The 16,152-nt window shown below is 32.1% G+C and overlaps 1 protein-coding gene across 1 annotated transcript; it reads left to right on the top strand.

Annotated features, from left to right (window-relative positions):
* The first annotated feature begins 10,939 nt into the window (after positions 1-10,939).
* On the top strand, positions 10,940-12,046 carry LOC132310261 (uncharacterized). Its single transcript, XM_059808451.1, has 2 exons — positions 10,940-11,621; positions 11,724-12,046. Exons 1-2 carry the CDS (start codon positions 11,010-11,012, stop codon positions 11,787-11,789), a joined length of 678 nt encoding a protein of 225 aa, XP_059664434.1. The 5' UTR covers positions 10,940-11,009; the 3' UTR covers positions 11,790-12,046.
* The last annotated feature ends 4,106 nt before the right edge of the window (positions 12,047-16,152 follow it).

The following is a 16,152-nucleotide window of genomic DNA, read 5'->3' as shown; positions in this document are numbered from 1 at the left end:
AGTCCAGTAGTGTGGATATATTTATGTACGGATTATTAGTTATTGTTGAACTATTTAGTATGTACATGCGTATCGAGTCTCTGCTTGGATTGTAGTAGGTTAGAACTTGTTCGTGGGCCTGACCCACTCCTATTTTTCAGGTGTACGTCAGTTCCAGGCTTGAGCTTGTTCGTGCTGAGCAGAGACGATCTTCCATTCTACCGACGATGTAGGGTTTCTTTCCAGATCTTGGATTTGGATTTTATCTTTCATTTTACTTTCATTCAGTGTGAGATTTTTATTAGGGGTCCACTTGAGATGGATTCCCGAGTTGTTCAAATTATGGATATTTGGTTTATCAAATTTAAGTAGTTAATTATTTAAGGATTATCTTTTAGTTCTCTTTTCAGCTTTAAACTTTCATTTCGTAATTCATTTTGTATTCCGTGTTCGTTATAAAATATTAATTGTTTGATATTCCCTCGGGTTTGGGCCTGGGCCTGATCAACCTGTGTCTCGGATCCGAGGGGTATCACACTGCCCCCCCTGCCCCATGCTGCCCCATTAAATTTTTTTTTTTTTTATATATAAATTTGTAAAAATTGACACAATGCCCCCCTTAAAATTAATAAAATGGCCCCTCTGCCCCTGAATCTACTAAATTTTATTTTATTTTATGCCTATAATTTGTAAATATTTATAAAACACCCTCATAAAATTTTAAAGTATCCTCATAAAATTATCTATTTCTAAAAATACCTTTAGTTCTTTATTCCTTTTCCTTCTTATTCTTCAAATTTCTTTTTATTTCATTTTCTTCTTAAAAAATTCCTTTTTCTTCTTAAAAATTTCTTTTTTCTTGCACTTATGCATAATTTATGTGTAATAACTCTTTTTTTTTTTTAATTCATTTTTTATTCACTTATTCTGCTGCACAGTTGTTACACTATTATATTTTTTGCCTACTTGAAAAAAATTATTTTATCAGTGTTAATATGCCCCCCCTAAACCAAATTTTTGGCTCCGCCCTTGGATGAAACTACCAGAATCCTTGATCATTTATACATTTTTTTTTATGCTCCAGCCGCAAACCGTCCACCGTGATGCCTCCAAACTAGTAGACAGCGGCAATATGCCGCAGCGTGGCCGATTTCGGCCTTGCCACTGGAGATAAGTTGGGACATCCATTACTAACGGCAAGGTGTAGCCACATAGGGACAATAGGGGCAATTGCCCCCACTGAACTTTTAATCTTTTTAAATTTTATATAGAAAGATTTTATATTTGTATTGTTGCCCACTCTAAAATCTGACAATGCACACATAATATACTATAACCAAAAGTTTGTTTACGAGAGGAATATAATCGTGACACAATTGTAAATATATATAATATATCTATCAATTTATACTTTCCCAAAAAATATGATATTTTTTTCACTTTCTCAAAATATTATATTTTTTACCACTTTCCAAAAAAAAAAAAATCATCAAGATATTCTACCACACTTTTTGGCTTTATCATAAACAAATGGATTATTTTCATCACATCTTCATCTTCAACATTTTCCATAATCCAAACAAAGCAAGTGGAGCAACCATTTACCAATAGACAGAGACTCAGTCAGTCGTACTGCAGTGTGACAAACATGTAATTTGATATATTTTTTTATCATCTAAATTTATTATTATTTGATATTATAATTTTAATTAGAAAAATTATTAGTCATTACTATCAAAATTATTTTAGGGTTTGTTGTTCTTTTATATTTTAGTTTGTGTTTTTATTTTTTTCACATATGTGATATATTAAAACAGTTAAGTAACTGTATTATTTTCTTTTTCATATCTTATTCTTGATTCATTGACTGTGATTTTTTTTAGTACATTTAATTGAATGAACTCAATTTTGAAACAGTAATGAATAATCTGAAAAATCGTTGTGAATGTACTTACTGAATAAAAATATTATGAATTAGTGTTTTAATTTTTACATATATTGTTTTGGTTCAAATTATATATATATTGTTATTGCTATTAAAGATTGCCCCCACAGAAGAAAATTTTAGCCACCAATGGCAAATGTTGTTAGTAACGGCTATTCCTTCACCATCTGGTACAGGGCTTCTATAGCTCTTCGTCTGGGCTCCCCTAGTTCTTGTTTAGCCTCTGGGCTTGGGCTTCTTGTGTCCCTTATGCAATGTTGTGCATGCGCAGGCACGTATAGCGTAAATACAGCTCGAATAAGCCAGTGCATCATACCCTGATTCATGATAATTCATTTGTCTCAAGATTCAGGAGAGAGACTCTCCTGGAGTCCTTCAAATCTAAGCCAAAGGCCCCAAACTTGATTCATCTTTTAGCATTCTACCCTTTTTGGGCTTGAATTTCCTTTAACTATCTGTAATATTAGTAAAACAAAAGGCTAAAATGTAATGGAACTAAACTAAGAGTTACTAAAGCAAAGGAAAGAAATCTTAGCTTGGTGTTACACCTCCAGTTACAAGTTTGAAATGAAAAATAAACCAAGTAATTATGGTCGATCGAGCTGTCTGGCTAAGATCTACCCTAGAGGTCTTATTAATAGAGAGTTGTTTTTTGGTGTTTACTTAAGCATCTTAGAGGCTGCTCTGTGACTTGACTAAGGCTGATAAGTGTGATGATGTGTTTCAACCCATGGGAGAGAGGTTTGATGTCACCTATATGTATGGACATTCCAGGCACAGAAAGAAAAGTGTGCAAAGCCAAAAATATACGGGTTGGACAATTCGTGACACTACTTGTGATCGATCCTAATACTTCTTTTTTATAGTTCTGATTGATCACTTCATATGAGATATGAGAGGTATTGTACACTTTAGATTAATGGTTCAATGGAGGAAAATCTTTCAATAATTGATGTTATTTCCTATTATTGAAGATTTAGTGTTATTAGAGGAATCAATGGAGAAAAATCCTCCTTGTTTCCTATTTTCTAATTATTTCTTTCCATTCTCATAATTAATTTCTTCTCCTATATAAAGAAGCATCCACCATTGTATTATATATGAATTGAGAGAGTTTTATAAAAGTGATGTAACTCTTTGAGCTGTTTGTGCTGTGGATGTAGGCTCTAGTGGCTGAACCACATAATATATGTGTCCTGCTTGTTTATCTCTTGTTTTATACTTTAAAACATGGTTTCAGAGCCTAATTTTTCTTCCTAAGTTCGAACCCTTATTTTGGGGTATTCCCTTAACATCTGAAATGTTGTTAAGGGTTTCTCAGTGCTATTTGTGACTTGTTTAGGCTGCTGATTTGTTCGGTAGTAATATTTTTCACCTTTGTCATGTATGCGGCAGTTTTTATCAACTTGTTTGGGCTGCCAGTGTGTTCGGTAGCATTGTCTTTGCCTTTGCCGTGTTTCCAGCAGTTTTTTGTTGACTTGTTTGGGCTGTCGGTGTATTCGATAGTATTGTTCTTCGTCTTCACTCTTTATCATTCACACTAGTTGTTACTCGTCATCTCAATGGCAAGTTGGACATTCATGCTCCAACTTGAGGGGTAGTATTGAAAATTTAATGGAGAAATCAGTGGAGGAAAAACTTTCAGCAATGAATGTTGTTTCCTATTTTCTAATTTTTTCTATTCTCATAATTTCTCTTCCTATATAAAGGAGTCTTTACTGAGAGAGTATTATAAAAATGATGTAGGCTTTTGGGCTCTTTGTACCGTGAATGTAGACCTTAGTGGCTGAACCACGTAATATATGTGTGTTCTACTTGTTTAATGCATTTATTCCTTCGCTTCCATTTTATGCTTTGGAAAAGAGTTCAAACAGAAACAAAACGTGTTCTACATTTTACCCTTTTGCCGACAGTACCCCTCTTACTTAGCAACTAAGTTGGATGCCATCTTTTTTTTCTTTTTCTTTTTTTTTTTTCCCTATCTCTCTTAACAAAAAAAAGATTGGTACTACATTTTCTTTACCTTTTTATTTACTTATTCAATTTAAATTTTCTTTTGCTTAGCAATCAAGTTTAGTCTTAGGATGCCATATGAATCTTGTGCATGCGAGGGGTTGAAAGTTTTTCGTACCTCCTGTGATAAGGGAATGCAAAAAAGTAAATCAAATGTAAGGTACGTACAATTATTGTTAGATGTGTATGGCTTTGAAGAATGAACCACATGATATACAATGAATCTCTTCATACTTTTTCAATTCAGAAAACTTAACGCTAAAAGAATGAATAACTAATTCTCCACATGAAGTAAAGTTGCAGACACAAGCATGTGAAAATTAAGATGATGGATGACAAATGAGAGCCCACAAGCCATTTTTTCTTTTTCTAAAGTGGACGAGTCGTGTAAGTTGGGTTCCCAAGTTTCAACATTTTTTTTTTGGAAGTTGCCAAGTTTCAACATTGTTATGCCAAGACTAGTCTTCTTCATCTGGGTCCTAACAGGAGAGATTTCAAAAAGACTCAGTTCTCACTAAATAGAAGACTAAATGAAGAGAGAAAGTCTATAGGCTGAAGTTATGCATTCGCAATATATTGTTCAAATATTCCTGGACTAGATACTTAACTGTTCTTCCTCATGTAAGGGTAATGTTCAATTATTCACAACCTAAAAAAAAACACAGCCACTTCTGGTGTGACATGACAGTACCGAACGCTCCAGGAACATGTTGTATATTGGACACTGAAATTTAATTTAATTTTTGTTTTTTGGAGAACCAGCTTATATATGCCACGTTAGGTGTTTCGACGTTTAGAACACTACAATTGAATTTAACAACTGGTGAGACAATGGACGGAGCTGACGATTCTTCATACTTAAATTTATGAGTTAATTTCGCTCACATTTCTTTATATTTGACCAAATATATTTTCAAATATCTTTCAAAAATAATTACCATTTACATTCATTCTCGTTACATTTTCTATTTAAATATATGTAAAAAGATAATTTTACCCTTAATTTTTTAATCCCATTTATTCCTAAAAATTAAATTACATAAATGACCTATATACCTTATCATTACACCTACCCACACACCCGCCATGAGAAAAGACAACCACTGTTTTCCACCTCGCCGGAATTAATGTTTGGCCGAAACTACAGTTTTTGTTTTGGGGTTGATTTGTGAAGTAATTTCGGGGTTGATTGCAAATTGGTTCATGGGGTTGATCGCAACATCGTCGTCCAGGCCCAGTAAGCGCGCAGTTCACCAACACCGAATCTGAAAGCCCTCTATTCGCGCAATTGAGGGCATTGAAGAATCAATCCTCTGATTGAGGAGGCCGACTCGGGTTTCAACAAGAACAGAAAGAGACAGAGGCGAAACAACTTTTGGGCGACAGCGATCGGGATTGGCCGCTGAGAAGGAGTTTTGGAGAGAATGAGGCTGTTGAAAAACCTTCCACTTCCGCCACGCCCTCACTGACGAGGAGAGGCTCAGACCCCACTCAAACCCAAGCCTGTCAATATGTAATGAAAATAACTTGGAAGATGAGAGAGACTTGTAATTTCAATGGAATGGACATGTTTATAATCCTCACAATAATAATGTAGTAGTAGTAGTATATAAAAGAACGAATTCAATATGATGACGATAATAATATCAGTTGGTGGATCGGATCGGAAGATGTATATGTGAGAGAGATGTAAAACTATAGAGGCACATTTGTTGTACGTTTTCATTGTACTAGACATTTTTCCTTAAATTTTTTATTTATTTTAATGACACTGACAAAAGCGATACGGATCGACGGGTAATCACAAGCAATCTTTGCATCAGATTTATTCAGAGACAAGATTGTAAACCATCATAACGTCGTTATCTTCTAAATTGCAGAGACCAATTTGAGGAGGCCGAGAGAAAACAGAAGGCTTTGGCGGCGGTGGCGGCGACGATTGGTGATGGGTTGGGATTGTGTGGGCGGCGGCGATGGCAGATGTCTGTGTGTGTATATCTATATATATGTGTGTGTGTCACTGTGTGTCACTGTGTGTAATGTGTGTGTATATATATATCCATACCAAAATATTATAGGACACGTTTCACGTTTCTTTTTTACACACTGTTTTTGTTTTCTTTCTTTTTTCTTTTTACCGAAAGAGTCTGTCGACGTTTCATTTTTCTAAAAGGTATCAATAGTTAAGATGTCTTTCTTTTTACACACCATTTTTGTTTTCTTTCTTTCTTCTTTTTCCCAAAGAGACTACGCTTCCTTCTTCTAAAAGGACGTCTTTTTACTTTTATATTTAAAAGAGAAGTCTATTGTGAAAGGTTGTCTGTTATCTTCTTCTCGATCTGCAAAAACTTTTTTTTCATTTTCAGGCCAACATTGTAAGTACACTATACTTCTTAAATAAATTATATATTTAGGTTACAACTCTTCTCTCCTCTAAAAACTTTTTTTGTCTCTGTATTTTTTATATTTATTTATAATTTCTTCTATATCACATTATTATTGAAATATTTTAGAGTTTTTTTTACATATAACTTTTATTCAATATACGGTAATTATTACATGAAAGAGTTTCTTTATAAAACTATCTCTATCATTCTATGTATATACATTTTTGTATGTTTCTAATTATCTGTAATTTTTTTTTATTTTGAAGTATCGTACAAGAAGTGTTTAATTTAAAATATAACTGTTAGGCTTAGTTTGGTACGATGGAATGGAATGTAAAGAAAGTGGAATGGAATGGTTTTTATTTCATTCTTGTGTTTGGTGTCCAATTTTAAACTTGGAATCGTCATTCTCCACCATGAGAATAGTCATTCCATCATAATCATTCCACCTTTTCACAAAAGGAATGACCATTTAATTCTAACTTTAGAAAAATACAAACTAAAAAAATATTAAAAAAATAAAACCTAACAAATTACAAACCCACGCATCACCATCCTTCCATCAAACAAACCGTCGGCATCATCACATCCTCTGTCAAACCCACAGCCGGCATCATCACATCTATCAAACCCACAGCCGGCATCATCACATCCTCTGTCAAACCCACCGCCGGCATCATCACCTCTATCAAACCCACCGCCGGCATCATCACCTCTATCAAACCCACCGTCAGCATCATCATCTCCTCTATCAAACCCACCGTCGGCATCATCATCTCCTCCATCAAACCCACAACCGGCATCATCATCTCCTCCATCAAACCCACCGCATGATCTTGAACTTCAAAGTGATGGACCAAGACACAATAAAAAATCAAAAGTAGATCTGAAGCTTTTTTGTTTTTTGGTAAGTTAAAAAAAATAAATAAATAAAGAAGATCTGAAGCTTTTTCGTGATACTTTCCAAATCTGTTTACATAAGCTTTTTAATTGATTTTGTGAAAGAATTGCTGAAACCATTCTTTCCAAATCAGATTCGTCCTCACCCGATCGCACTGAAGTTTGTAAATCGGATCACCATTCTTTCCGAATCAGATCACCATTCTTTCCATCGCCTTTTCTCGCCCCAATCTCCAACACCTCACTTGCCCAGTTTCTATTTTCTCTCTACTTTCTCTCTCTATCTATTGCCCCAATTTCATTCTTACATACCTATTTCTATCTATTGCCCCAATTTCATTCTTACATACCTATTTCTATCCACTGGATTGGAAAAAATTTGATGTTAATTTTTTAGTTAATTTTTTTTTATTATTAATGATAAAGATAATTCGGAGAAAACAATATAAATGATGAATAAGGTAAAACATTATAAATTTAATCCATTTTTATTTTTAGTCCAACCAAACAAATAAATGGAAATTATTATTTTACTTTTATACATTCCATTATATGTTTGCAATCAAATAAGAGAATGGGAATCATAATTCCCACTCTATTCCATTCTCATTCTATTCCCACCTCTATTCCCATTCTATTCCAATTCATTCCACCACACCAAACTAGCCCTTAGAGTGACGTGACAGATATCATAAAAACACAATTAAAATAAGTGTTTCAATTGAAAAATGTTACTAACTCATTATTTGGGTGTTCATAATTGATCAATTTTATAAATGACCTACCAAATAACCAAAAAAAAACACATGTAAAACAACTAAAATTATAATTAAAACATTAATAAAATAGTCAAAACTGAATGGACTTTGATAGAGAAAAAAACAAGATATATTATAATTGTGATGAGTTGTGTATTTTAGAATTTTTTTTTTTTTTTAAACAAGATATATTTGTGTAATGTATAATGTTATACTAAAATTTTGAATTCATGGAATATGGTAAGGGGAGGTGGGGTTCCCATTTTTCTTAGAAGTATGAAATCTTATTTGCTATTCAATTTGAATTTTTCTTCTTCTTCAGTCTGTCATATGTCATAATATGACTGGGAGTATTACTGTAATATTTTTGTGATAATAATAATAATAAAAATAATAATAATAATTCAGACTTGGTACTCATTTGTCCCAATTGGCATATTGCACATGTTCCTTGCATCATTTATGTGGTAGACCCACGTATTAATAAATTCTTCAAACTATACATAATAAGTACTATTAATAAAGGTGGTGATATATGATAATTATACTATGCAATATTAAGATTCTACATAGTTATTGATAAACACTATTTGTACTTACTGTTATCTTTTTAGATATGTATGTTTTCTTTAGTAATTCATTCTTTCTTTATTATAATGTGTTCCAAATGTTTTCTTTATTAGCTACGGTTTAGTGGCATTAGCACAGACAAACCAAGGAAAACTTCTTAGTTAAATAAAAAATTTCTTCTCTTCTAAAGCTTTGGGCATTTGATATTTATATCTAAGACCTTGGAATTTATGCTATGGGCTTTTTATGATGTCTATGATCATATTTTGGATACTGAACTTTTTCCTCTATAAATTTCTATGTATTTTTTTCACTATATTGATCAAAAAAATTCTATGCATTTTTTTTTCTTTCTCATGTATCAATAATCATATACCGACTCTCTTTATCACTTCAAAGTTTTATTTTTTAATATTTTAATAATTAGACAGAAAGATGATTAAGACCCTCATATAAATTATGTTATTAGTTATGTGACTTTTTTAAATTCTTTATATTAATAATTATCACTCAAAAAATTAATAATAATTCTAATTAAATTATTTTCTATTTGTGTACAATTTTATTAATTAAATATTAACTTAAATAAGTTAATAAAAAATAATTAAAGAGATTTTAAGTTTACATTATTGTTATTAATAAGTTTAATCTGAAACAACACATCAATTATTGAAGGACACGAACGTTTATATAAATGACACAACCTTTCACAAAGGACACATATGTCGGATAAAATAGTAAAATAATAGTTGTCTAACATATTCAATACAACAACTAAAACTAAATGATCATGAAGTAAATAACAAGATTAACATAAATATTAACAAAGGAGAAATTAGAAAAAGTCGCATCACCATTCGGTAAAAATGAACCAAAAAAAATTAAATACCAATTAAAAACGATTTTTCTGCAAAAGGAGTCATTGTGATAAAAAAAATATTATTAGTTAGTCAATATTCTGTGATAAAAAATATTTTCTTTTTTCATTTTTTGGTTTGGAAGATTCAAAATTAAAGTTAATTTTATTTTATTTTGAGATTAAATAATATATAAAATATAAAATATAATTATTTATCCAATATAGATTTTTATTTACGTGCATTGCACGTGTCCATTTTCTAGTATATATATATATATATATATATATATATATGTCTATGTGTATGTGTGTATATATATAATTTGTAAATTTACAACTTTTTAGGGGTATTTTAGTCTTTTAATCTAATTCCTGAAGTTAAAGTGTTAGTTTGACAAATTCAAAAGGTGATTAAGTCATTTTACATCGTGTCAGAACTATTCAACTAACTATTAGGGGTGTTAGTGAAAAACGAAGCAAAAGTTTGTGATGTGAGTGATAATTATTTTCGAAAGATATTTTAGGATGATATTTGGCTAAACTTAAGGGAGTGTCGGTGAAATTAACTCTAAATTTATTGTTATCAGTTATAAATATAATGGGCGTATCTAGATATCTAGGTGTTAAGATTGGTCAGCTTAAGCTTACCCAAAAAAAAAAAAAAAAAAAAAAAAAAAAATTATTATTAGTATTAGTCCACCCAAAAAAATTTAGCCCACCCCATTAACATTAATTCCTGGATCCGCCTACTAATATATATGCATCCGAATTGGTGGGAATATTTTTAAATGATAGCATGATATAGAACTAATTGTCGAAGTTTTTATGATCCGTTTGAACCGCCAGGGGCCAAACGAACATATTGATAATTTTTTCTACAAAATACCATCATTTAGGGAGTCAAAACGGTATTTTTCTATCTTATATATAGGAAGTCTATTCGATATTTCAGGATTTTTGTTCATTGTCTAAACGAATTTGGATTCCACCCAAATTTTATATTTAGTAGTTTTATTTGATTAGGTTTCTTTCTCTATTTTTTCAGAGAAACTATACGACTATTTTTGAGTAATAGTGTCCTTTCGAGATTAGGTTTTCTTATGTTGTTAGGTTTTATATTACAGTTAGTTTCTATATGAATTAAGATTTTCTTTCAGATTCAATTATCAATACAATTATTACAATTATTAGATTTTCTCTTAATTTATCACTTAGTTTGTCGGTCCTTGTAAACAAACCTAGGTTTAACTTTCATCATAGATTTTTTTGGGAAGATTAATTATATATGAATTGTTTATTTGCATCCTTTGATCTTTTAAATCATCTTTCACTTTACATTTTTGACAAACACTTGTACTAGTGAAATTGAATCATCATTTTAACTTTAGAACAAAAGAAAAAGATTACAAAGGAAAAGATAATGGAGTTGTGGAAAGCACTTCAAACTTTATTGCTGGGAGAAACATAAAAGTTACCAAATGCACAGTAATTAAAGAGCAAATATTGCAGAACTATAGTATAAAAAGATAGAGCCTTCTGGCCCTATTTTGGACATTGTCAAGTGTTCTCTCCAAGCTCACTCTTTTCCCCTACAATATATGCTAACCAGTCAATCTCAAATGGCCACGAAACCACAAATAAACTTGAAGCTATTCAACCAAAAAAATGCAATAATAAACTTGAAGCTACTCGTGAACAAGGCAGGGAAGGTGCTGTTTGCAGAGGCCGGAAAGGACTTTGTGGACTTCTTGTTTGGACTACTTGAGGTGCCCCTTGGCTCCACTATGGCCCTTTTAATTGAGCGCGGCAAGACTACTTTCGGATCCTTAGGCAGTGTCTACCGGAGTGCCAGAGGCTTTGACAACAGCTATCTGCTACCAAACCACAAAAATAAGGACTTCCTCTCGAGGCCCACGGCAGCCTCTTCAAGCACCGTTCAGACCCCTACATTATATGGTCGTAGTCCTTTTGATAGAACCGCTCCTGTTTTATTTGCTTGTAGTGGTTCTTCTTCATTTGGTTTTCCAAACACTCCTGCCAAGCCAGATCAGTTGGATGGGTATGTTAAAGATGTGGTGACATACATGGTGATGGATGATCTGGTGGTCAAACCCATGTCCACAATATCTAGCATCACTCTTCTCAACACTTCTGAGGTTAAAGATGTTGGTTGTCTTCAAGAAATGACAGTAGAGGTTGACATGGAAAAGGTACTACTACCCTTTTAAATCTTTTTAATTTGCTTCTTTAATTAAAATTGTTGCTGTTGCTGCTTTAGTCGAGTGTATGATTTTTGTGTGTACTTTTATTAGGGTTTGGAGATCGTGCAGGCCTCCTTTTATTCCAACACAGTCCTTTCAGATGTTTTCCTCCCCTGAGAGAATCAGTACTCAACTTCAAGCCAAGGCCCCTACTTGTAATTTAGGGTTTGTTTCAACTTATTTAGTATGTTAATTAATGGGATTGCAATCAAAATTTAATTTCACAAGTCAAGTAGGAAAAGGGCATTGTTAGTTCCCTTTTTAAGCATAAAAGTATTTTTGACAGCTTGTTTCTGGCTTAGAGGTTGTTACTACTCTTCTTGTTAATTTGGTTATCGGTTGTTACTTTTATGCAAAACTACTGCTTCTATTCTTATGGTTGCATATATTTTAATTTGACTCCATTAAGATGGACCTTAGCGTGACATCAAATCAATTACGGGTGAGACGCTTGTCCTTTGAATCAAAAGTTTGAGTTGTTAAATACTATATGTCTAGGTCATTCTCCATTCAAATCTGTGAAACAAACCCCACTTACAATATGTAATTTTGTACACAAGAAGGATCACATAAATTGATCACTGTGAAACAATTTGTGGTTCTGCTACCTCAATTCATGCTTTGTTGTTCAGTGTACAATAGTATACTAAATAATGGGAGTAGACCATTTATATATAAGGCCAAATTGCACTCGACTTTTCATTTGTAAAATCAAGGGCAAATTGCAATAAAAAATTCTTCCATTTTTAATTTTTGGCCCAAAAATGCCCTGCAAAAAAATAAATAAATAAATTTGAAATAAAACCCCCTATGTTATAATGATAAAAATGTCTCTTAATATAAATTTAAGAAATGACGTCCCATAATATAAAATTAAATTAATAAAAATAACTCATTCAGCATAATGTTGTTAAGAATTATTTTCGAAAAAAATTAATGATTCGCCTATAAAAAAATGAAAATACGTTGAAACAATTTTCTTAAATTTTTATTTTTAAAAATTTAATAAAGAAAAGAAAACCTAAAAAAAATCATTTTTTTAAAATTTGTATGAATGCTTCGTTTGGTTGGAGGGATGGAAGAAATAGGTGGAGTGATGGATGAGAAATCCCTAAGAAAGGAAAAGTGTTTCTCTCATTTTTTGTTTGGTTGAATAGAAATGGATAGTAGAAATAATGGATGTGGTGATTTTTTTTATTGGAAAGAAGGGAAAGTGAGTTTTTATATATTTTTTACCAATATATCCTCACTGTATAAAATAATAAGAGGTAAATATCCGTTTGATTTTAAAAAAAAAAGTTAAAATTGAAAATTGTATATGTGTAGATATTTATTCATTTTTTCTCTCATCCCTTCCCTTCAAAAGTGGGCAAATAGAAAAACAAGAAGAAATAAGGGATGTTTCATCCCTCCTTGCTTCCTCCCTCTTTTTCCTTCCTACCAACCAAGTACGAAAAGGTTCATCCATCCTTCCTCAATCCTTCCCTCCAACCAAACATAGCGTAAGGAGCATTTCTGTCATCATAAAAAATAAGATGGGCATGTTAAAGGGCCTTTAATTCTTTCTAAAAGTTTTGTTAAAAAGGGAATTTTGATTAAAACAATGCTTTCATGTGTTAGTGACCACTTTAATACCAAATTTCCAACATTTGTTTGTTAAATGGATTAATTTGCGACTTTTGATAAATTGTAGGTGTTTATTGTCAATATATATATATATATATATATATATATATATATATATATATTTCAACTTTTTGATAATATAAAGGTTTAGCCATTAGTGTAATTTAGCCTCTATAATTATGGATTCAAATATATTTGAATTGGACAAATTTTTAACACTTGAGAAACCATAATAAATATTATATATATACAGGATGAAGGTGGTAGAAGCTCGTAGAAGAAGTGACACACATTGATTAAAAAAATTAATAAAGAGAACGGCGATGAAAGTAACAGAATCCTTGATCATCTATACATTTTTTTTTTATGCTCCAGCCGCAAACCGTCCATCTGGTACAGGGCTTCTATTGCTCTTCGTCTGGGCTCCCCTAGTTCTTGTTGAGCCTCTTGGGCTTGTTGCGTCCCTTATGCAACGTAAATGTTTCTTTCCGAGGGCCCTCCTTGGGCCCAACTCTAATCCTATAATTATCTATATATTTGCTTCATCATTCGAAAAAAAAAAACTATAAACAAGGTACTTATCGCTCTTCATGAAAAATGTGTTATTTTGATTATCATTATTGGGTAGTATTAAAAATGGAGTGTGAACTGTGACCGTTATCAAAGAGGAGGAGAAGATTGAAGAAATCAAATCCATAAAAATGGATAGTAAATATGCTGTAATATGTATATTATAATACGTACACATTTTTGGTTAAAGTCACTCAGATGGTGCTAAACGTTTTTTTAAAACCTCTAACTTTTTTCAATTCATTTTAGTACCTAACCGCTAACACTACGTAACTCTCTCAGTCTCCTCTTTCTTACTATTTTATTACTATTATTTATTTATTTTTAGTAAATTACACCTCTCGTCATTCTTATCGGTAGCCGATGGAGGGAAACGTATCTGGTGCTAGAGGAGATGGCAGCTATGGCAAGTTAATTCGCTGAATTTGGGGAAAAATGTTGCGATATAATGGTTGTGGTGGTGTTGGATTTGTGACTGAAATTAGTAAGAGAATGAAAGTGGGTGTGAGTGGAGAGAATAGAACCGGTGAGAATGGTGAGATAAAAACAATCATAATTGTTTTTATTTTATTTTTCCTTTTTTTGTGGATGTGCCTGGTAGTGGTGGTGGTGGTAATGTCTACGTTGGGAGAAATTATTAGATAGTCCTAATCTATTTGAAAACTAATTCAATGAAAATCCTTCTATAATGAAACTTTGTAATTTATTAATACACTCTTTTAGAACCATTTTCTCAATTCGAGAGTTTGTATTTAATTGATCCACCAAATATTAATGGTTCAGAATCATTTAAAAATTTATCGGTGGGTATGGACTAACTATGGTTATTTTTATTTATGACAAATTAAAGTCATTGACAATGACTTTTACAATCATGGAATGGATAGAATTTTAATTGATGGAGAGTGTTACATGAAGTATTTAATATTTTCTATAATTCTGAATTACATTACATCTATATGTGCTAGTAGCTGTGATGTAACTAGTTAGTGTGATTTATGATAATAAAACCATAGAAAAAATTCTTCTCATTATGCTATTTGCATTGTGGGGGTCGGGATGAATAACCAAAAGTTTATCGGATAGTTACAAGTTTAAAAGGTGAATAATTACAAGGGTTCCCGCATCATTAAAAAAAAAAAAAATTCTTCTGATTATCGGATTGCAATCAACTCTTCATCTATATAAAATAAACATTTTGATCAAGCTGGAATGATGGTCATTAATATTAAATTTATTTGGCTGAATAAACCTATCAAATTAAATTTTGAATTCATATGGAATCATATCTGTGTAACCGGATTGACCTACTCATGTATGAAGACAATTTGAACAGATCACGTGCAGGCTGTGGAGAATAGTGAAGAAGTGTGTGCCATGAAGAACAGGGCTTTCACAAATTTGGCATGGAATGGAAGGTTGGTTTTATATTGAACAAAACTGTGGGTCTCACTTGAAGACAATTTGCAAAGATCACGTGCAAGCAAATGAAGAACTCTGTTGCAGCAAGAGTATCATCATCATCATCATCATATTTCACGAGGTGGAGGAGACAGGTGATGTAAGCATTTGTGGTAATGGATTCAGGAAGAAACCGTTGCGCTATACACCAAATTTCTGCCTACCCACGAACCCCAATACTTACCTCTGTTTACGGGTAAGTCACATGCACCTGCCATCACCACTGACGCTGCTGTCTCCGGCACCACCCCACACACTAAGGTGCCTTTACCCGCACTTAATATATAAATACAGTTCATTTTTGTTAGCCTTCCTTTTTCAAGTGATTAGGTTGGCGGAGTCAGGATTGCAAAGCGGGGGTTAAATATAAAATTCTCAATAATTTAAAAATTTTTAACACATTTACACTTTCAAAACTATTTTCATAGTTAATAATTCATTGAAGTATATTTCATACAAATAGTAAAACAAACACATAATGCAAGATATATATATTCCTTATCAATAAATTCATATTATAAAGTAAGATCTGTGAACTCCGCCCTAATTAGTTATTAATCCATTATATAGTAAATTACCTAATTTAATAACAAAATATCATCAAGTCATCAATAAAGCCTTTTTTTTTTTTTTTTTTTTTACAAAAATAAAAATTAATATTTTACTATATTAACAATAATAATCCATGATATCCATCAATCTATGCCTTAATGCCTTGCACACGAAAAGTCAAGGTCCTCTTCCATAGACTAATAATGTGTTTGGTTTACTAAGTTGTGTCCTGTTATGTTTTATTATGATTGGGCCTATCCATGATTCGTGG

Source organism: Cornus florida, unplaced genomic scaffold (assembly GCF_030987335.1).
Source record: "Cornus florida cultivar Cherokee Brave unplaced genomic scaffold, ASM3098733v1 CherokeeBrave_3.0.0_Hap2_Chr05, whole genome shotgun sequence".
Taxonomy (NCBI): domain Eukaryota; kingdom Viridiplantae; phylum Streptophyta; class Magnoliopsida; order Cornales; family Cornaceae; genus Cornus; species Cornus florida.
The sequence above is the reverse complement of the archived record's forward strand: the minus strand, read 5'-3'. Positions and strand labels throughout refer to the sequence as shown.

What these genes read in the sequence shown, in the direction of transcription:
- LOC132310261 (XM_059808451.1), top strand. Translation starts at nt 11,010, where the DNA reads ATGCTAACCAGTCAATCTCAAATGGCCACGAAACCACAAATAAACTTG. An exon ending in TAGAGGTTGACATGGAAAAG is followed by an intron (nt 11,622 to 11,723) that starts GTACTACTACCC and finishes TACTTTTATTAG; the next exon opens with GGTTTGGAGATCGTGCAGGC.